This window comes from Hoplias malabaricus, chromosome 17, assembly GCF_029633855.1.
Source record: "Hoplias malabaricus isolate fHopMal1 chromosome 17, fHopMal1.hap1, whole genome shotgun sequence".
NCBI lineage: Eukaryota > Metazoa > Chordata > Actinopteri > Characiformes > Erythrinidae > Hoplias > Hoplias malabaricus.
Window position 1 is genome coordinate 30,309,812 of NC_089816.1, and position 24,031 is coordinate 30,333,842.

Sequence of the window (24,031 nt, forward strand, 5' to 3'; positions counted from 1 at the left end):
TAGAACATTTCTCCGTTGTGATCCTGACTCAAACTTTCTTAACACCAACTCCATCAATACCGTGTGCCAGTACCACATAATCAAATATTTTCTGCAGTACAAATAGAAAACAATACATCTCTCTCCCTGTTCCATCTAAAAATGCGGAGCATAAAACAGTATGAGTCTCTCCTAGAATATTTATCTGTTCTCTCAATACAGTTTTCTGTAATAGGATTGTCTGAAACTTGGCTCAATATTGACAAAGTTCCTATGGTCAACCTGCCAGGTTATAACTATATTCCCTGTTGCAGAAAGGATAGAATTGGTGGTGGTGTACTTCTATTTGTCAGAAATCTTATCAACATAATAAAATGACCTGGCGTAGTGAACGCCATGTATAATGAGATGGAATGGAGTCTTTATTGAACTTAAGCTGTTACTTTATAAGAGAAAAATAATTATTGGATGCCTCTATATACCTCTTAACTTTAACAAGCAAGCATTCACAACTTGTCAATATGCTTCATAAAATCTATATAAATATAATGTGTTACTTGATGGGTGATTTCAATATTGATCTTACGAACAAGTAGTTGGTTTATTTCATGAATCACCTAAATGCATCATTCTTCTTTCCTCTGATAAACCAATCTACAAGAATAACAACAAGCTCTGCCACATTAATCGAAAATATAATAACAAATTCCTCAATGGCCAGTATCAGAGGAATTCTGCTAACAGACATCTCTGACAACCTGCCAATATTTGCTTTAATCCCAAAGCTCACCCACAAATCACTTGAAAAGATGACTGTTAGGAACTTCAGCAAACCGAAATATTATTAGATTCATTATCTCAAATGTGACATGGAATCATGTCCTTACTGAACCAAATGTCCAAAAAGTATACCCAATGCTCAGTGAAACCATCAATCAAACAATTAGTGTAGCCGTTCCCGTATCAAACCAAGCGCAAACATGACATTCAGAAATCATGGATTACTAAAAACTTAAAAAAGGAAATCAGGAAAAAGCTTAAATTTATACAAGGAATATTTAACCAATCCGTCATCATTAAAGCAGAAAATCTACAAAAACGCAACAGATTACTGACCAAACTGAGAAAGCCAAAAAAGCTATATTACTTAAACAGATTTCAAGCAAACCATAATGACATAAAAAATACATGAAAAACTATCAATGAGTAATCATTCTAGTACACCCACTGAATTTAAAATGGACAACCACCAAGTCATTACCAACCTGCTGCATATTGCTAATGCATTTAATACATTTTTTGTGAACATTGGGCCTTCACTAGCAGCAAACATACCTGACCTCTAGTCATGTCAACTCCCACCCAGTTCTGAATCCATTCACATTTCATCAGGCAACATTACAGGAGGTGAATGACATAAAAATCTTAAGCTCAGCTTAGCTAGGCTCGATGAGCTAAAACCAGATATTCTCAAAAAAATGCTTCCGATATATCTCAGAGCTATTACTTCACATTATTAACCAATCATTAAACACTGGTATATTTCCTGACCAAATAAAATTGGCTAAAGTAACCCAAATATATAATCCATCTATACTCGCCAATTACAGGCCTATATCTAAACTTTTTGAAAAAATTGTCTATAAACAACTCATAGCTCATCTAAAACAATATGATCTGGTATATCAACATCAGTGTGGATTTAGAGATAAACACTCCCCATCTATGACTATAATTCAGCTAATAGAAACAATTTCAAAGTCACTTGACTACAATGAAATAACTATAGGTATCTTCATAGATTTATGCAAAGCATTTAACATAGTTAACCATGACATATTATTACAGAAGCTCCACAACTATGGCATCAACGTTAAAGAGTTAGATTGGTTCAGAAGTTACTTATTAAATAGAAAGCAATGTGTCACACACTCTGAACTACAGACTGTTAAATGTGGAGTTCCTCAAGGGTCAATATTGGGACCCCTACTGTTTTTAACTTATATGAACGACCTTTATCTGTCTGCCAAGATTTTATTTTTATTCTGTTTGATGATGACACCAACATTTATCTATCTGATAAAGACTGCTACAGACTAATTTCATCTATTAATACTGAAAATTAATAAATTATCTGTGAACATCAAGAAAAGCTGTTACATGCCCGTTGTCCAAGAAACAAACCGGGTATTAATAACATACCACCAGTGTACATAACAAACAAAAATTTATCCCATGTCCACTGTACATAATTTATTGGTGTACGTATAGATGATAAACTCAGCTGGAAAGATCATATTACAGTAATATCAAATTAAACATATATTACCCCAGTATGTACTTATAAATTATACAATGATATATCGATATTTGTCATACTAATAATGTGCAATTTTAAGTCATTGTACAGCAAGATGTGTCTTCTGCATTTAATCCATTTGTGGCAGTGAACACACACACTATTGCACTAGGGGCTTTGAACCCACATCCAGAGCAAGGGGCAGTTGCCCGGGGAGCAGTTGTGAGTTCAGTGCCTTTCACAAGGGCACTTCAGCCGTGGATGTTCCCACAGGTCTTGGGGATTGAACCGGCAACTTTTCGGTACCCAGCCCAGTCCTCTAAACGTTAGGCCACAGCTACCCTGTAATATTATGTCAGCATGGTCAATTCCTCATGTTACGCTTGTTCTCACCCGCTATATTTTAACTTAATAGATTTTAAATGTATACATCAACCTTTTTCAAGTCTTTCAGTTTATTTTCTTATTCAAGCAAAGCAACCTTCCTGACTCTTTCAAAATGCATTTCAGTATAACTCAGAAATTCATTAATATTTCACCCGAGCCTCTGACACTCTGCATCCTGCCTTCTACAGAACCACATTAAGCCAATTCACAATTTCACACAGAGGACCTCGTATATGGAACTGTTTGTCACAATCTGAACTCCTTCAAAACACTAACTAAAGTCCATTTCTTGTTACACCCATCTGTTTTTTGAATCCACAATATTTTTTTTGAATACAATAATACATTTATTCTGTATTTCTATTCTATTTTTCATCCACATTTTCTCTTCTACTTCTATTACTCTTGTTTAATGTACATAATTTAAGATGGACTTAAATGGGAATGTACCCTTTGGGCTTTTTTGTACTTTCCCTGCACTAATTTGTTTGATATTGTGTGTTTTTCATTTTCTGTAAAACAATATTCAAATCTATTTGAATCTATTTGCGGTGGCGCAGCAGGTAGTGTCGCAGTCACACAGCTCCAGGGACCTGGAGGTTGTGGGTTCGATTCCCACTCCGGATGTCTGTGAGGAGTTGGTGTGTTCTCCCCGTGTCCGCGTGGGTTTCCTCTGGGTGCTCCGGTTTCCTCCCACAGTCCAAAAACACACGTTGCAGGTGGATTGGCGACTCGAAAGTGTCCGTAGGTGTGAGTGAATTGCGTCTGTGTTGCCCTGTGAAGGACTGGCGTCCCCTACAGGGTGTATTCCCGCCTTGCGCCCAATGATTCCAGGTAGGCTCTGGACCCCCTGCGACCCTACAAAATTGGATAAGTGGTTACAGATAATGGATGGATACTTATGGAGAGAAATTAGTATCAAAATACTTTACAAATGCGTAAATGTTAATCCACAAATCAAACACAAGTCACGTTTCACAATTTACAAATGAATACATCCCAATCTGTGTCTCAGAGTCTGCAATTTGTACAAATACAGTTACATTCATAAATACATGTTTTTGTTTTTCATAGATATATCGTAATTTTATGCGAAAATAAATGTTTGTTTAAATTTACATTGTATATACTTGTAAAGTCGAAGTCTCGAATTTAAAATGTGTTTGTAAATTGTTTAATCTGCATTTGTGGATCAAGTCATTCGCGTGTTTTCCGTGACGTGTATTTGTTCATTTCCTCTCGCGGGTTTTTAGATTTTGAGAATTAAAATGCAGCCTGATCCACAAATGTGGCCAGCAGGCGAACAAGCCATCGCTAGGTGGTACTACTATTAGGACGTGTGGGGCCAAATTAAATGGAGATGCATTCAAACAAAATGCTGCCCAAGCCGCTGAATTCAGCTTCATATCACAGACAGTTACATGTACATTTAAGATTTCTCTTATCAATCTTATTTCTTGAGCTTTAAGTAGTAAAGCCAAATATCTTTTCTTTTTGCAGTTTTTCTTTTATTTCTTATATATATTTTAATCCTGGTTCCCTGGTGTACGGATGATGATGATGATGATGATAATAATAATAATAATAATAATATATTTTAATTATTATTCATTTAAAATAAAAAATTTTCTTACAGGCGGCACGGTGGAGCAGCTCCAGGGACCTGGAGGTTGTGAGTTTGATTGCCACTCCGGGTGACTGTCTGTGAGGAGTTGGTGTGTTCTCCCTGTGTCTTCGTGGGTTTCCTCCCACAGTCCAAAAACACATGTTGTAGGTGGATTGGTGACTCAAAAAGTGTCCGTAGGTGTGAGTGAATGTGGGTGTGTCTGTGTTGCCCTGTGAGGGACTGGCGCCCCCTCCAGGGTGTATTCCCGCCTTGCGCCCAATGATTCCAGGTAGGCTCTGGACCCACTGCGACCCTAAATTGGATAAGCGGTTACAGATAATGAGTGAATGAATGAATAAAACCTAGCACACCATTGTTTTTCTTGATAAATTCCTAATAAGTTTGATGTGTCACATGACCCTCTTCCCATTTGAAAAACAAAAGTTGTTAAATGGCCGACTTCAAAATGGCCGCCATGGTCATGGCAACAAACAGGAAGTTAATATCACCAACCATTCCCATTTTATTAATGTGTATCCATATAAATGGCCCACCCTGTACATCAGTTCTATGAAGCACAGTCTATAACTCTGGGCACAAGTTCTTCTCAGAGGGTCTGAAAGGTTGTGCAAATGTGTGCAGTGGTCAGATGAGTCCAGGTTTTTGTAGAACTACATGAGTCCAAAAACATGAGTCCTTGTTTTTGGGAAAAGCCAGCATGGCTGACTTGCATGTGTCAGAAGTTACTATTGATTGGAAGGCATATCTTGGACATATAAGGAGACAAATACTCTCATCAAGGTAAAATCTTTTCCAGGGAATTCCAAGTTCATTTTACAGGGACAGTGTCAGGCTTTATTCTGCAAATGTAATAAGAGTGCGACTTTGTAGTTAGAGAGTGGGGTTGACTGGCCTTGTCTCCAGTGACTCTTCATGAAGTGGACAACGCCCACCACAGGCCATTGAACATCTTGCATTAAGGAAGAATAAGTGAAAAATCTACTATCCAAAAAGAGAACATAAAAACAACAAAATAGCCACAATGAAGTTAGTCAGTGAAAACAGGAAATATTATCTTTGCATTTTGTCATGTACAATAAAAGTTAAGAAGAAAAAAATAAATGACAGATTCATATTTGTCCTGCATTTTACAACCAATCCCAACATTTCTGTAAATGGAATGATATATTGTTGCAGTTTCCCTGTTTTTGTGGAAAAGGGTTATATATTTCAATGATCAAGCACATCACATATGTAAAATTTCATCCATCATACCACAAATTATTTCAGTAAGTGTCAAAATCATGTACACGATTTAAACTGAAAGAGTACTTAAAAAATAAAACCTGAAAGAATAAAAGGGGAAAAAAATCCAATCCTTTACATTCTAAATTACAAACAGGTTGATTTCCAATACAATCTCTAAAAAGTGAATTGAATATTTAAAGAGCAACACTGTATTTGATATAGTTTTTGATGTTGTGTTCTTTTATTTCCTGGTATATTTGTGCAAAGAGTTGAGTCATACACTTGCATGATGTCCAGCAGCAAATTGGAAGCATTCAAAACATGTTCTCTTCCCTGACCTCAATTATGGTAATTGTTTTAACATCCAGTGTCACTGTTGCTCTTCACAAAACACCATGAATATGTAGTCCAAGGGATTTTTCAAACCATGTTCTGTACAGACATAGTATCTGATCTGAGGCGACACATCTTAAAAGTGTTCTTGTAACTTTAAGTGACAACAAAATCTCATTTGGCAGTTACAATGTTCTTCAAAAAAAAAAGGTTTTGTTACCTGCTTAATTTGCCAAAGAGTTGAACTCCATTAACCTTCTTATTGAAACATCTTAATATGAGCATATAGTGAATATGTTTCCCTTTTTTGGTTAAAGAAACACTATGTAGAAGTTCTACCTTAAAATGACAGCTTCTAAATGATTGTGGTGTTTCACCGGAACTGTAATAGGGTGAATAGAGCCTGCGTGGCTGCTATGGCGGGTCCTCTGCTGGTTTCCTGCACTAAGCAACTTCTGAATCACGGGACGGAGGACTTTTGCAAGAAATGTGTAACGCTTTATGGCACAAATCTCCCATTTACAAGAAGAATCTAACTCAGTATTCCCAGTACAGACATTATATGGCAGAGAGAGGAAGGAGGAGAAAGAGAGAAAAAGAGAGAATGAGTGGCCATACAAGAGTTGAACTGAATTTACAGCAGAGTGAACTAAAACAGACATGACAACACGAGTTGGAGCAGTAATTATTTGTTGCTTTTTTTTCATGTGTTGCAGTGTTAGTGATAAGTTTTGTTTACAAAAGAGTTATAATCAGCCTTTGAGAGTTACTAAGCAGTGAGCCAGGGTTTGTAGCTGCTAATTTTAGCCGGATTAGCTCACTTTTTCGCTTTTCTCTGGTTGCTGTGTCGATAAAATGGCTAAAGTTACACTTTGTATCAGTGGAACACAAGGTTTGTTGATGAGAAAGTGTTAGTATCAGGTTTTTAGAGATTTACTGAGCAAGTAGTAGCGCCTGCTAAATTTAGCCGGACATCAATTCTGTTAATAAGTGCTTTTTCAATAATAAGTTAGTTGCTGTGGTTATAACTGCCACAAGTTACACTTTATGGTTGTAATAACAGGGTCCAGTGTGTATTATGAGGGATATATTGGTTTTATCATGTAGTCAACATCATTTTATTTGATTACACACATTCTCCTGGCTCAACGAGAGAGAGAGAGAGAGAGAGAGAGAGAGAGAGAAAGAGATGCGTGTGTGTTTGTCTGTGACAGAAAGAGGTGTGTGAGACTTGATTTCACGACAATCATTAACAGTAGCAGTCACTAAAAATACCTTTTCTAAGTTCCTGCTTTATTGATGTGCTCGCTTTCATTTATGTATTTTCTGGAATCCTTTCATGCTGTTCAGGGTTACAATGTGTCTGGTGCCTATCTGGTATCATTGGGTGCGATACAATAACACACCATGGCCAGGATGCCAGTCAATCACTGGGCATCATACATTTGCACATTCATCAATGGACATTGGATTAGCCAATCCACATAATAACACTTTTAGACTGGGAAGAAACTGACTCAGGCATTGGGAGAACAAACCACAAAAAAAATCCTCACAATGACCTAACACGAGGTTTGAACCCTCAATCACAGGACTGTGCAGATGTATATGCTACCTGTTGTGCCACCATGCTTCCATGCACACTATCATGATGTCATGAGGTGAACAACAAGCATGTAGGAGGCATTCTAAAGCTGCAAGGGCAAGCAATAGAACAGGACTTAATGTGACCTAAAAAATTAAACAACACTTCACTAAAAAGCCCTGCAGAAAACACAAAGGGGTCCTAGATCACATGTGCAACTTCAACTCTGCAACACTAAGTGTGTGATTGAGCAGGATGCTCTGCCCAATGGTGTAGACTTGAGTAGGGACAGTAGGGACATGTCCCAATATCCAGTGACTACTGAATTGTCCCTAGCAATAATTTTGGACAAAGATGACAATACAACTCTCCATCGATGTCTAGTCATTGTGTGGTGCACAAATGATTAAAATCTCACTCTTCGCCTCCCTACCCAACATCGCTAACAGGATTGGCTTTGCTGTTTCTCGCTAATGTGTGAGAGACTGTGGCTGTAAACACAAGGCTGAGAGAGACACCATCTACATGGCGTCTCGTACTAAGGGTACACACACTTGTCAATGGAAGGTCTGGAGAGAGTTTGATGCTTCATATCAATGTCTTTGTTTACATGTGTTTTTTATTATGTGATTGTGTTTTACAGAAAACTAATAAATGCATACATTTTTATTGTTCATTTTATTTAAATATAAATAATAGATCATCTACCACCAAAAAACAAAGACAATCAAGAAAATTTTGTTGATTTTAAGAATTACAATTAATTATTTATTTAATGTAACAGGGTAGAGTAAAGCATGTGAAATTTAAGGAGGCTGTGCACAAATATATAGAGTTTTATACACACACTGATGCCACAATATGACTCCCCACCACTTCCCTTTACACTATTTCAGGCAAAGACACACTCGTGAAATAAGACAAATTCAGTAGTCCTCCTCTCTCTGTGAGATATAATACATGTGTAAATGTTGCAGAGTTCCGAGCCGTCCTGCTGAGCTTGTGCACAGCAGAAAAACGTAACTAACACACAGAGCCAAACGCAGCCCCAGAAACACAAACAAACAGAGGATGTTCCTGGGCAATAACGCTGTGTTTGTGGCTCTGAGCTCTTTCTTGAGTTACTGAATCTCGACAAGCCCATGGACAAAGCCGCAGTTTGCACTGAAGACCCTTCTCTTCTTTGGTTCCAGCTGGGAACTAATTTATTTATGTTCAGTTTATGTCAGTGGAAACGTGTCAAACAGCTCCAAATTTAGTTCACAATCTGGAATTGTTACAGTTACTCATTGGTGGAAAAGCTCTATCTGAAATATGGCTAAAATAACAATAGCTCGTGTAGTAGCACCACCTTGTGAAATATGGCTGATATAACAACAGACAGTATAGTAGCGCCACTTTGTTAAACTAACAGTAGAAGATGAAATAAAGTTCCTATTCGCCCATACGCCTTTCAGCATTAGGAGTCAGTCAGTCACTCAGTCAGTCAGTAAGAGAAAATGCATCTTCTAGGCTGGCCCAGAAGGCGGTCCAGCAATAAATTGTGTTGCACCAAGCCCAAATCTCCCAACAGACACACTCACTGTTTAAGCCCAAGTCTGGAACTCCAAAGTCTTAAAGTGACAGTACAGCCAAAAAACACAAAACTAAATAAAAAGGCAATGACAGGTATAATAGATCCATGAATTGTACATATTACAAACAATGAATGCTAAACATACAAACATCACACCTTACAAAAATGTTTTTTCATTAATTGTAAATGCAGATCTTAATGAAAAGACTGTCACCTGTCAAGGTTATTTATTTATATAGTTCCTCCTTTACCACTGATTACCCATTAGATGTATCAACCACATCTGGGATAAGCATTTCATCAGCCCATTCCTGTAAAAAAAAAAGTGCTTATTTATTTCTGTAGACATTATGTTTATTTGTCATAATGTGCTTTTCAGTGAATATTGTATGACATGAATACCCTTAAAACACAGTATGCTACATAAAAACTTTAACACCTATTCTTAAATGAAGGCACACATGGTGTATCATATTTTTGCTGTGGATGTACCCAAAAGTTTATAATCAAGGAATTATGGAGCAAACACTGTAAAACACACCAGGTTGTAAGTGCATAAAGTTACAAGGTGAAAATAGTGAAGTGTCACAACTTTGGTTAACTTGGAAAGTTTTGTCACAGTGAATGAAGCCAAAACTTCAAAGTTGTTACAGGAAAATATCAAAATAACACATAATATTGCTTAAATTATGTCCTTAAAGTCATTATATGAGCAAAGGCTTTGGTCCACATGAAGTTTCACACAGTGCTCATGCCTTTAAATACTTTTTTTAAAATATATTTTTGTTGGATTTAACCTGGCTGAGATGTGGGTCGCTGGATTTCAGGATTTCAGTCATTTTGAAGTTAAGTTAAGTCATTTTGAAAAAATTAGCATTAGTTAACACTTGTGATAAGTGGTAGGTTTAATATTTATGATGTATTTATATTTTTTAAAATAGTGAACTTCGAGTACATTGTTATATCTTCATCCAACTACACTGTCTGTGGGCTGACAACAGTAGAGAGGTTGCACATCATTATCACTGTACAGTCACAGGATTAGGAACAACTAACTTGTATCTGCACTCATTGTCCATTTTATCAACTCCACTGACCATACAGGAGCACACTGTAGACTGTGGTCCACCTGTTTCTCTGTATACCTTCTTATCCCCAATCCACACAGTTCCTCAGTGTTCAGGACCACCACATAGCAGGTACGTTTTGGGTGATGGATACTTCTCAGCTCTGCAGTTGCACTAATAGGGAGTTGATGTGTTAATGTGTGTGTTGTGGGGGTATGATGCTTGTATCAGACACTGCAGGGCTGTGAGAGTTTTTAAAGCCCTTAGTGTCACTGCTAGACAGTCCAGCAACTAAAAACGTTCAGCCAACAGCGTCCTGTGGGAGGCGTCTTGTGTCCACAGATGAAGGACTAGAGGACAGCAACAGATGAACTACTGTCTCTGACTAATGAGGTAAGTCTGTTTAACAGACTGGACAGTAAGAGGGCACAGTTTTTAAGAACTCAAGCAGCACTGCTGTGTCTGATCAACTCATACCAGTGCAATACACCCTAACAGACCACCACCACCTCATTGATACTGTGGTGTTGAGAATGGTCCACCACCCTATGGTGGTCCTGAACCTTGGAGAGCAGGGTGAAATGGGGATAAGAATGTATGCAGAAAAACAAGTCGACTACATTAATTGTAGGAATACAAAGTGTTCCTATAATGAGTGTAGGTACAAGGTGTTCCTAATCCAGTGATTGTTCAGTATAGAGCCTTAGTCAAAGACAGCATTATATTCAATGGCTCAACAACTCACAAATTAATCTCTGCCACATTATTATTTGTTACTGCAGGTGAAGGTTTGCTTTTAAAGCCCTCTGTGGCACATCTGGAGGTTTCCATGAGAAATTTTCGAGGGGTGCACAGTGACAGAAGTATAGTTTTGTATTCCTTTCGGAAGTTTTGATTCAAGAGTCCATAGATGACTGCATTTAGGCAGCTGTTGAAATAGGCCATGAAGTAGCTTGTAACAAATAGCCATTCAGGGATAGTAGGAGCCATCCTCACTGGGTTGATGGCCACAATCAACCCAATGAAGTTGAGAGGTGCCCAGCAAATGGCAAAGAGCACAAAGACCATAAACATTGTCAAAAAATTCCTCAAGTCACTGGGTTTCAGTTTCTGCCGGTGTCCTGGCTTGACTCGATGCTTAACTTGGATAACCAGCACCCAGATCCTCATGTAGCAGAAAGAGACCACAAGAAGTGGTATGAGGAAATGGACCACTACCACAGATATCGTATAATAGGAGCTAACCGTCTGGACAAATGTGCATGAGAAGACACGGGGATCATACTGTAGAGAGCCCACAAAAAAGTTGGGCACAGTGGCAATGGCAGTGAGCACCCAAGTGAGACACAGGTAACAGCAGGTGTTCTTGAGGCTGTAGAGTCTGTCATAATGGAGGCTGTGACAGATGTAGCAGTAGCGGTTGATGGCGATTGCTGTAATATTAAAGATGGAGCCAATGACACTGAGGCCCATGATGAAGCCACTCACCTGGCAGTGTAGATCTCCCATGGTCCAGTCATTATGGAAGATGGCCATTAGAACCAAGGGGTAGGGATATACAGCAACCACCAAATCCGCCACCGACAGACTAACCACAAAAAAATTACCTGTAGAGACAGAGAGCATTTAAGAGTTCCCGATGCGACAACCACAGCATAATGTTAAATTTTCTAAATGACCTTGTGCTCTCTAGGACTCCTAGCCTTAGATGGCTGAAGTGTAACCAGGGATTGAACTCACATTCTGTTAGGGAGAGTCAATGCTTAGACAGGTGTCACTTGGGAGCTTTCAAATACTTCTTTCACCCTTTTGCTTCAGTTCTTTTTTTTACTACTGACCCATCACAACATCATTCCTAAGAATAATCGCAAAACCACTTTTAATTCCCTAAAGAATCTTGCAGTCTGTTGTCAAAAGAAAAGAAAATTTGGGCCAACTTCAAACAAATACCAGCTTATTTCACAGCATTGGACAACATTCAACATGGGGCAACTCAAATCACTGTTAGTAAGTTAGCCTAAATATTAGAGCTGACCAACTATTTTATTTTTTTACAGTGCAGAGAGGTTTTTAAATAACTGAATTATACTATCCCACAACGTGTTCCTCAAGGCTGTATTCTCAGCCCCCTTTTTATCATTATATGTAACATTGGCCTTGGGTGCTATATAAATAAATAAACCTTTCAGTGAGACGAATAATTATTATTCAAAGAAAATCATAATTCAAAGAGAAAATACATCCTTAAAAGTTTTCATAAAACAAAGAGGTGATGCAAATATGAATAAGCTTTTATACTTTTTTATAAGTTAATGTGATTGTGATTTTTAAAATGTTACGTTTCTTGAGTGAATGAAATTAAATCAGGCAAATTGTCTTTTTTGGAGAGAGTGCTTTAGGGGCAAAATATTCGTTAGTTATCATTGCAGGATTTGGAGAAATTTGTTGCATTCTGTGATCACTCAATCTAAAAGCTATGGGAAATTTCAGTTACAACATTTGCAAAAATTTGTTGCCATCTGGGGTCACCAAGTACATACATCTGTGCCGATAAACAACTTGGAAAACTATCAAGAAGAAAGCTTTTTTTTTTTTTTTTTTTTCTCATTTCATTCCATATTATAGTGAAGGTTCAGTGGGCCTTTCTGGATATTTTAGAGGACTGCACAGAAAGAGAGTTGAAAGAATCAAGCATTTTTATTTTTTTATGCTTTTATTGCATATAAAATAAATAAAATTCTTAATCAAACCCAGGGCTGGTACAGGACAAGCCTCCCATGGAAACTGGAGCTCAGAATGCACACATTTTTGCAGCTGTGGTTTGAATCTGGTGTCCATTGTTGTCCTCAGTCACTGTCCTCAAGCAAGCCAAACCTGCAGAAGAAATTTTCCAGGAGCCTCTCTGCAGTGGAGGTGGCACTCTGGCCCAGGGTTGTGACACTAAGACCAGTAGGTGAAATACTACATGGCCATAAGGACATACCAAGTCCAGGGGAATGGCTCTAAAGCATCTTTACTGACCTGTTCCAGGTGAAGGGGTGTGGTGATGATGGGAGAAGCATTGTACAAAACAGCAGTAGAAAGAGGCTAGGCCCAGCACATCAGAACCAAGTGACTGGAAAACTTTTTATTTTTTCTTTAAAAAACAAGTGTGAGTTCTTGGGCACCAGACAGAGGCTGGCAGTTTTAATCCCTGCAATGACTCTCTCCAGATATTGCAAGGCTTCATTTATGCTGGTGTGTGTTACCCAGTGATACAGGTTGTCCAACATATGCTCCATCAGTTGCTTAAATGTGGCGGGAGTGTTGCATAATACAAATGTCATGACTTGAAATTTCCATACTCCAGAGTCCAGTACAGCATAAATGCCATGTTCTATTTACCCTCTGGAGCTAATGTCTTACCAGCTGTCAAACAAGCTGGTCAAGTGCATCGTCATTGCGAGGCAGTGAATAAGATCCAAGTTCAGTCATTGCATTTAGCCAGTGGTGATCAACCACTCAGCTCCTTTTTTTGAGTTTCAGCACCAAAGCCTCACACAGGCTAGTTGATGGCCTAGTCATCTCTGCAGCTGCCATTTCCTTCAGCTTTTGCTCCAATGCCCTGCACTCTGCAATGTTGAGGAATGCTTTCCAGCAACTAAAAAAGGTTTTCTATTTATTATTGTATTGGTGGGAGTGCCATACACAATACCACACAATATAACACTGAAAAAGTGACAGTGTACCCAAATAATTATGTTTTCTAGAAATGGTTTGGAAAATCTATTTATATTCATTGTCATAATTTCATAATGGACAGCACACTAATGCAACTGGTGATGAACTGGTAATGAACTCCAGGGTCCTGGGTTCAATCCCTACATCAGGTCACTGTCTGTGAGGAGTCTGGTGCATTTTCCCTGACTCTTAATTAGTATTTCTCTGCATACTCTGATTTCCTCCTACAGTCAAACATCACACAAGGTTTGGATGACTGGTTATGCAATTTTTCCACAGGTGTGAGTGTGTGAGTCACCAGGTGAGAGTGTGATGCCTTTAATGGACTTACACCCTTTCCAGGGTGTGTCATGTGCCTGGTGGGTGCTATTTGGACCCATCGTGTCCCTGGTTGGGATGAAGCAGTTACAGAAAATGGTTGAACAAATTATTTAATTATCTAAAAAAAATCTTTATATGAGGTATATATGATATACCGACTAGATATAATATGCATTCAATTAATATTATTTTTGCAGTGTAATTACATCACACGTGTCAAATAGAACCAATTTTTGTTTATTTACGTTTTAGTTTTCCAAAATGTCATGCACTCTGGAGGTCAGTGTAAGAACCAAGAATATGGTTCCCTGAGCCTTAGAAATATTATTTTTCCCCTCTTAGCTGATAAAAACATGCTGCCGTTCATCTGTGTTTTCTCAGTGAATGAAGCCCTGTCAGTTTGCATTTGTCTAAGGGGCAGAATAACATGCCTCTGTGAATCTGTGGGTATTTGGGGCTATAGTATCACCTCTGACATATTGCACTATTCGATTCGGTGTGAGACATGACAATATGTGAAATAACCAGGTCAAAATGAAATTTAACTGATAAATTTTGCTGTCTGTACTGTCTCTTCCAAACCATTTCCCATTAAATCTGTCCTTATTTATCATGTCAGTTTGTCTTGTCTAGAAATGTGAGTGTTTGTTGTTATGTAATCCATGAAACATCATTACTTTTCTAATTGGAACTGGCAGTTCACCTCTCCCCAGACATTAGTCTCAATAATCCAGAGATTGTCGTTTTTAAGAACAAAGCTTGATTTGCTTAAACCCAAGAGACTATTTTTCCATGTTGCATTTTAAGCTTGAAAACGAGGTCTGGATGAATCTTGTTGACACTTTTGTCAATATTTTCATTGCACAGGCTGACTGTTGAGACACATAAACTAAGTGGACACTGGGAATTAGTGACTCAGTCTGATATAGTCAGTTAATTTGGCATGCCTGAGCATACTTTTGAGATCAGAGGACATAACATATCTTTCTGATCTGCTTATCTTGATATGAGCAAGTTCAAAAGTTATGAGTACATAATACAGTTTGTTTAAATCTAACATTTCTTCTGGAATGAAGGCTATTAATTGGTAGTTTGTCCCCCTGTGCTGCAGTAACAGCCTCTATTCTTCTGGTCAGGCTTTGGACTAGATGTTTGAACACGCCTATGAATATTTGATGGCCACAAGAGCATTAGTGAAGTCAGCTACTGATGTTAGAGATTTACCTATGGGTCATCAAATGCCACCTCATCCCAAAGGTATGAATGGTCCTTACCAGTTCCAGTTCTACAAAGCCAAATACTGCAGGGATTTGTACCATGTGACACTCAGCATGGTAAACTGCTCCAGATCTCTCCAAGTAATTTCATACTGTTCTATGTAAGGCTGTATGGGTACAATATTGTTAGTCTTTTTTGTGGAGCATTTCCTATTGTGGAATACTCAAACGTTTGAGTAGTTTAAGCTGATGGCCTACTTTTTCTGAACTAAGGTGAAGTACCTTTAATAAGGCGGATTTCTGTAACCGTGTTTATGTACTTTTTGTATAAAACTATATAAAATATAGTCCTTGACCAATGTAATACAATGAATGGATTCAGGAGAAGTCTCTCAGAGCACCTTTTCCAATTCTATCCATGAGTCTATTTTCTTCCTGTCAAATACATTTGATTCAAGTAATCAACCAATTTCCAATGTCTTGAATGAAATACTCTGCAGAGACTGGGGCTGGAATTGAGAAGGTCTTTTCTAAAAGAGAAGAAATGATAAGAAGTGATGAGACTTGGAGCTGGTTAAGTGAACTCATCCAAAAAGTGATACCCAATCTCCAGTCACCAATTTGGTATTTATTTTGTTGCTGTTCTTATTGTTTACCTATTAATATTACTCGTTAAACCTGGTATATATTAGTATTGATAATATGATTCTCTTTAAAGTTGAGATTATATTATTTCTTATTTTACGGTACTTATACTTTTGGATGTCCTGTATCAAATCAAGCCTCAAATAGTACACATTTGCACTGTGAGAGGCCATTTTATTTTATATACTCATGAAGTACTACATGTTTCATTTTAAAAATTTCAAAGATTAGTAGTTTTCAGAGAATAAATATCAGTTCTGTATTAGCTGATGTCCTTAGTTTCAATATCAGATTAATATACTTATATAATATATTAATATATTGAAAAAATTATATTAAAATAACTACACATTCATGTAGTGCTAATTAATATGGCACCGTATTTATACAACATTTCACTACTTTCTCACTCACAAAGCAGGTTGTTTGACTGCTCATCATTATCTACTAATTAAAGATCTTGACATCAGAGCACTGGTAGAATCAATAGATACATACATCCTGACTGTAGAGAGTCTGTTCATAGTCTACCAATGTAAATATTGTTATTATTATTATTATTATTATTATTATTACTATTACTACGGTGGCATCAAAATGTTCTGCCATTATGAATGGAATCTCCTATGAAAAGATATTTACTGTGATATCCCAATAACTGGTTGGGTGATACATGTCCATATACAAAGGACATCCAATTGTGATTTTTTTAATATCAGTTACATGATGCAAGCTTTATTTCTGAAGCATAGATTAAAGGATTTCTGTTTCATTTCATGCATGCCTGAACAGATATTATGTCATATCTCCTCGAGCATCTCCCTTGCTGCAGTTTCCACTGAACTGATCTGCGTTCATTTACCAACTTAAATGTTTACAGAACCTACAAGCACCAGTCAACCCTCAGTGAATTCATTGATTATGAAAGAATGTTAATGGAGTATTTCTCATTCATCTCTTTCAAAGTTAAACATATCAGAGAAACCTCACCAAAAATTATCACATTTGTCTTTATATTCCTCTTTAAACATGCTGCATTTCACATATGGTGCTGCTACATTATGTAAAGTGTTCTTTACCACTCTGACACAGTAAATGGATTCAGGAGATGTTTCAGAGCATCAGAGCACTTCTATCGTTGGGAATGTTTTTTCCTGTCAGATTCACTTGATTCAACACATCAACCAATTGGCAAGTTCCTCATGATCTGAATTGGAAATGGTGCAGAGATAGTATGGGGCTGAAATGGAGAAACAACTTTCTAAATAATGTAGAATAATATTTAGGAATAATGAGAGTTGGAGCTAGCAGAGTGATGTCACCCAAAATTACAGCCTACATGTTTTTGTTTATAATAACTAAACATAATAATAATGGGTGGCTCCAGGGGCCTGGAGGTTGTGGGTTCGATTCCCGCTCCGGGTGACTGTCTGTGAGGAGTTGGTGTGTTCTCCCTGTGTCTGTGTGGGTTTCCTCCGGGTGCTCCGGTTTCCTCCCACAGTTCAAAAACACACGTTGGTAGGTGGATTGGCGACTCAAAAGTGTCCATAGGTGTGAGTGTGTGAGTGAATGTGTGTGTGTCTGTGTTGCCCTGTGAAGGACTGGCGCCCCCTCCAGGGTGTATTCCCGCCTTGCGCCCAATGATTCCAGGTAGGCTCTGGACCCACCGCGACCCTGAATTGGATAAGTGGTTACAGATAATGAATGAATGAATGAATGGGTGGCACGGTGGCGCAGTCATACAGCTCCAGGGACCTGGAGGTTGTGGGTTCAAGTCCTGCTTCAGGTGACTGTCTGTGAGTAGTTGGTATGTTCTCCCCGTGTCTGTGTGGGTTTCCTCTGGGTGCTCCGGTACCCTCCCACAGTCCAAAAACACCCATTGGTAGGTGGATTAGTGATTTAAATATGTCCATAGGTGTAAGTGTATGAGTGAGTGTATGTCACCCTGTGAAGGACTGACGCCCCCTCCAGGTTGTTCCTTGCACCCAATGATTCCAGGTAGGCTCCGGACACATCGCGACCCTAAACTGGATAAGCGGTTACAGACAGTGAATGAATGAATAATAATAATAATGACAACATTGTTTATTATTATTATTATGCTGGAATTTTTTAAACACTGTCCATTCTGGTACACTATATAAATATATATACCACATAAGTGTAAAATCAGGGAGGGAAGCTTGTCTGTTTCTGTACACTTTGTGTTGGTTATCCTCAAGCCCTTGGTAATTGGTAACTTTACACCATGTCACTGAATCTGAGAATAAGGCAGTACATGTAGAAACAAGGTGGTGGCAATTATGTAATGGGTGCTCTGTCAAGACACATTCACATCTACGGACACTTTTGAGTCACCAATCCACCTACCAACGTGTGTTTTTGGACTGTGGGAGGAAACCGGAGCACCCGGAGGAAACCCACGCAGAACACACCAACTCCTTACAGACAGTCACCTGGAGCGGGAATCAAACCCACAACCTCCAGGTCCCTGGAGCTGTGTGACAGTGACAATACCTGCTGCGCCACCGTGCCGCCCCTTTGTTAATGACCTTTTTTTATATACTCATGTTGTGCCTAGGGCTTCACTAATGTCTTCATGTCTACCAGACAGCGACAGACAAAATAGCAGTACACATCTTGCAGAGTGCTCACGCTATCCTTTTGGGGAGAGAGAGAGAGAGAGAGAGAGAGAGAGAGAGAGAGAGAGAGAGAGAGAGAGAGACAGAGAGAGAGAAACAGAGAGGAGAGGAAATGGTCCAGAAGAGCAACACAACCAAAGCCCAAAGGACAGGGACACCAGGATGCAAGAGCAGGAGCCAAATGTCCTCAGCATCTGGGTGACTGCCCGTCTACTTTGTTTATTTTGGCTCCTCACGGAAAGCTCAGATGAAATACTCTCTGTCAAACCTTCGAAGATAAGGGCCTTGAAATGTTGAATCATGCAGTCAGGCCATTAGGCAACTTCTGACCTTACAATAAGTTAACAGATTCCTTCCTCATGGGTGAAGAATCGTGGACATAATTTGGTATGTATTCCGCATGGCTGAATACTTAATGCATGAAGGCTCCAATGTGCTTAAGTGAATATAATGAATATAAGGGTCAGTTAGGTCCATTGCATATGGCTGTCCAGTAATTCAAATATACCCTTTCAGACATCATGCTTAAAATAGTTGGCCTAAAGTCCTGGTGAGTATTGTATAGTAAAGAAGCTACTGACTGCTCGAAAGCAATACATCCCTTGAATGGATTTACCCCTTGATAACATGCATGTTCAGTTGTGCGCTTTTTTAATCAGCTTGTATAAGCAAAATAACTTGAAATAAAATGGAAATTTTTGAAGACCAAGGTCATTTCGCCAATACCAAGCATGCCCTAGAGTGGTATAAAGTGCTTCAGCATTGGGCTATGAAGCATTGGAACTACATTCTCTGGAATGCAGAGATGGAGCGCCATCCAATAGCTTTGGGATGAGTTGGAGTGTCGCTGGTGATCCAGAACTAATTACCCAACATCACTAGCCTTCCCAGAAGGGCAGAGGCTGTTATAGCAGCAAATGGAGGGAACTTCCAATTATTTCAGCGCGAATTTGGTTAAGCAGATGTCCACAAGCTTCAGGCAATATAGTGTATTTGTGATTGAACTGAATTATAACATGCCAATCTTGCTATTAGTGCTCATCCCACTTATTTGTACATTGCTTAAAACATGATCAGATGTCTGTACCTCTGTTCAGATATTATAAGTTAAAAAAAATCAGGATTCTGTGCAAAATGTAAATAAAACAAAATGCAAAGATGTTCAAATTATTTATTGAAATTATGTAATAACATAATTTTGGGAGTATGTCCAAACTTTACACCTCAGACCTATATATACCCAGAGAGTGAGCTCCAACCTACACCCCATTTTGTACTCCTCTATCCAACAGGGTGTTTGTCTTTGTATGCATTCTGAAGCCACTCTGAACTGCTTCTCAAATAGCCTGTAATTAATTGAGAAATAGTACAATTACGACATTTCTAATGTTGAAACTGAGAAACTTAATTGATTTATAAATGATTGGCCCATTGTGAATTTGAAGTTAGAAAGGCATTTCAAAAAAGTTGGGACAAGGGCATGTTCACCAAATATTTGGGAACAGAGGAGACCAATTGCTGTATTTTTTAAAGTAAAATATAACAAGCAAGATTGGGAAAATAAGATTTGAGCTGCTCAGAATCTCGGGGTCTCCATTATAGTGTTTCTCATTTCATGATGCACCAAATGTTTTTCAATGAGTGACAGGTCTGGACTAGTAAAGCAGCGGGACACTTAAAAGTGTCTAAGGAGCCATGCTGTAATCCGTGAGGAAACTTTACTGGCCTTGTCTTACTGAAATAAGAAGTCAGTCCCAGAAAAATATGTTGTCTGGGTGGCTGCATGTTTCTCCAAATCTTTTGAATGGTGCCTTCACAGATGTGCAATTCACACTTGCCATGTTCACCCTCATACCATTATGGATGTTAGCTATTGAACTGTGTGCTAATAGCAGTCCTGATGATCCATCCCCTGTTTAGCCCTGAAAACCACACATATAAGTATATATATCACACTTTTCCACTTTGCCCCGGTCCATCTTAAATGAGCTCAGGCCCCATAGAGAGTAGCACAACTTCTGGATGCTGTTTATATATGAATTCTTCTTTGCAGTTGTGTGTTTTAATGAAGTGTGTTCACAGACAATGGTTGGGAACACACTTCTGAGCCCATGCAGTAATGTCTTTCAGACAACTGTGTCCCAACTGAAGGCCCAAAGATCACAGTCAGCCAAAAATGGTGTTGGACCTTATCCCTTGCATACAGAGATCTTTCAGAATTCTCTAAATATTTTAATGATATTACTGTAAATGAAGAAATCCCCAAGTTCTTTACTACTTTAATCAGAGAAACTTTATTCTTGAATTGTTTTGCCTGCACCATCTTTCACTGTGAATATATATTACCTATTTTCTGCATTTCATTGCCTTGCCTCCACATTTTTGTTGCTGACATTGATTTCAAAATATATTTTCCAAACAGTACTAAAATTTCTCAGTTTCAACACCCGGAATGTGGTCTTTGTAATATTCATTCATTCATTCATTATCTGTAACCCTTATCCAGTTCAGGGTCGCCGTGGGTCCAGAGCCTACCTGGAATCATTGGGCGCAAGGTGGGAATACACCCTGGAGGGGGCGCCAGTCCTTCACAGGGCAACACAGACACACACACACCCACATTCACTCACACACCTACGGACACTTTCGAGTCGCCAATCCACCTACCAATGTGTGTTTTTGGACTGTGGCAGGAAACCGGAGCACCCGGAGGAAACCCACGCGGACACGGGGAGAACACACCAACTCCTCACAGACAGTCACCCGGAGGAAACCCACGCGGACACGGGGAGAACACACCAACTCCTCACAGACAGTCAGAGGGAATCGAACCCACAACCTCCGGGTCCCTGGAGCTGTGTGACTGCGACACTACCTGCTGCATTATATACAAATATATTCATGAGATATAATAACAGACACTATTTAATGAAAATAACAGAACTATTTTATTTGTAACTTATCTGTAAGGTATTCTGCTTTGATACGTTGGTCCCTACTCTCAATCTCTACAATATTAAAGCTTCACACAAGAACATTGTGATCTGGGAGGAACCGGCATACAGCATTAGAGCACTGACTTTGAATAACTCTGACAAGTTCACTCAGTGCAATATGTCTCATTATCATGCAAGCTGTGGGATGGCACAAATGGCCTCTCAATTTTTGAAACTGCACAAGATCATTTTGTTGATTGTTTGATTCGTGTTGAAAAAAGTACATGGTTGAGTTATGAAAGAACTGCCGGTTATCAGTTATTATATAGCAATCCGATAGTCTCCTGCATGCCAAAATGACAAATAGCTTGTTGTTTATTTACAGTTGAGTAAAGACCATTGTACTGATGTATCTCCCTTGCCAATATGTTACAGTTATAAATATTATTACGCTGTAAAAAACAAACATTTAATACCCATTGTTGCATAAATCATAAAGAATCATGGAACTGGATTAATGTGTATGACAATGTCTGTACATTATAGTGTTTATTTGGTGCTTTAATACTCACATACAAAACAAAAATGGCATAAGTATGATTATTTTATTTGTGGGTGTGCCATGCCATGTTTTTGGCTTGGAAAAGTTATTTGTAAATAAGAGCCCAGTAAACATTTAGACGTTGATTCAACGTTGAAATAACGTAATGACTGCCCTCTAATCAACAATCTCTTAAGGTTGAAACTGAAAGTTGAAAAGACGTCCAAACACAGACATTGAAAAGACGACTATTAGACGTATTTTGGACGTTCATTGACGTTATTAATTGGTCCCGAAATAAATTACTTGTAAAAAACGCATTTTGGATGTCCACTGACGTTATCGATTGGTCACCACTTAACTAACTTATTAAGATGAATTTTGGACGTCCATTGACGTTTAAAATATGTCCTTGACGGACAGACTACTTTTAGACCTATTTTGAACGTCCAGGGACGCTCCTTGTTTTCTGGGAGATTGCTGACCTCAAGCTAAATACTGCACACTCTATGCAGTTGTATATTTTAACTCCTGACTTGTTTAATTGAAAAATACGGCTTAAAATGTTAAGATTTTCTAATGATATTGTGACTTGAATTTGGAGTTATTGTTTTGCTTTCAGATGTCAAGAGCTCCATTTTAGAACCATTCTACCCCAGTAAACAAGGAACGTCCTTGGACGTTCAAAATAGGTCTAAAAGTAGTCTGTCCGTCAAAGACATATTTTAAACGTCAATGGACGTCCAAAATCCATTTTAATAAGTTAGTTAAGTGGTGACCAATCGATAACGTCAGTGGACGTCCAAAACGCGTTTTAAACAAGTAATTTATTTCTGGACCAATTAATAACGTCAATGGACGTCCAAAATACGTCTAATAGTCGTCTTTTCAATGTCTGTGTTTGGACGTCTTTTCAACTTTCATTTTCAACCTTAAGAGAACGTTGATTAGACGGCAGTCATTACGTTATTTCAACGTTGAATCAACGGCTAAATGTTTAATGGGACATTATTCCAAGTTGTCTCAAGCCATGTTAAGATTGAAAGAATTAATGAAAATTCTTACTTAAAGAGGGTATTTTGTTTAAAATATAGAATATATATATATATATATATATTTAAATAGTGGTTCAGACTGAAATGAATCGCCAAGAACCAAACTCATCACAATGGATGGCTGTCACTCCAGAGAACAGTTCAGTGGGGCTTTAACCCCAAATATGTGACCGATGACACTGGACTCATGTGCAGATGCTCCATGTCGTCCTATACTATTGGCAATGCTGTTTTTTTTTTTTGTCTCAGCAATGAGTGCACCATAGGAAAGGTGTCTACAAACTACGTATGGAAAGGGACAGCAGTTGCCTTTTATTTGGATGTAAGTAACTTACTAAAAATAAATGTACATCAAGTCTAAAGTTCTTTTAGCGTTAGATTTATGATTATTTTCCTCACCTGCATTCCTCAGCTTCTTGTTCCTGAACACAGACAAAATGACCAGGAGGTTTCCGAGGATGTCCACCACGATAGTGAAGATCAGGACTCCGGCCAGCGCTGTGGTCACAGCGGCGGAGGCGCCAGTCTCTGAACGGCTGCGGTTCGCTGCTTGAGCGAAAAAGCAGTTCCCATCACAGTCCGTCATCTCCGCCACCGAGTGATTTACCGCGAGCCAACGGCGCTGAGTGAGCGCACGAGAAGTCAACTTTCCCCTCCACATGCAGTGGACACATTCTGGATGAAATGTTCTCGGTCAAAACCGATCATCAGGTCCCGAGCGCCAAATCCCGCCAAATCCCGCGAAAACCGCATCAACCTCGAAACACAGAAGTGAATCTAAAGAGTGGGCTGTCGAAAGGTGGATAGAAGAGGAAGAGGAGGAGGCAGAGCGCGTGCGATTCACATCAAACCTCCGCGCCTTGTGAGGTAAGAT

At 38.7% G+C, this 24,031-nt stretch overlaps 1 protein-coding gene across 1 annotated transcript; it reads right to left on the reverse strand.

Moving 5' to 3' along the window:
* Positions 1-10,821: 10,821 nt before the first annotated feature.
* Positions 10,822-23,671, reverse strand: LOC136673497 (melatonin receptor type 1C-like). The gene is made up of 2 exons (XM_066649005.1): positions 23,557-23,671; positions 10,822-11,687 (listed from the first exon to the last, which is right to left on the reverse strand). Exon 2 carries the CDS (start codon positions 11,614-11,616, stop codon positions 10,822-10,824), a length of 795 nt encoding a protein of 264 aa, XP_066505102.1. The 5' UTR covers positions 11,617-11,687; positions 23,557-23,671.
* Positions 23,672-24,031: the final 360 nt, after the last annotated feature.

What these genes read in the sequence shown, in the direction of transcription:
- LOC136673497 (XM_066649005.1), bottom strand. Translation starts at nt 11,616, where the DNA reads ATGGCCATCTTCCATAATGACTGGACCATGGGAGATCTACACTGCCAG.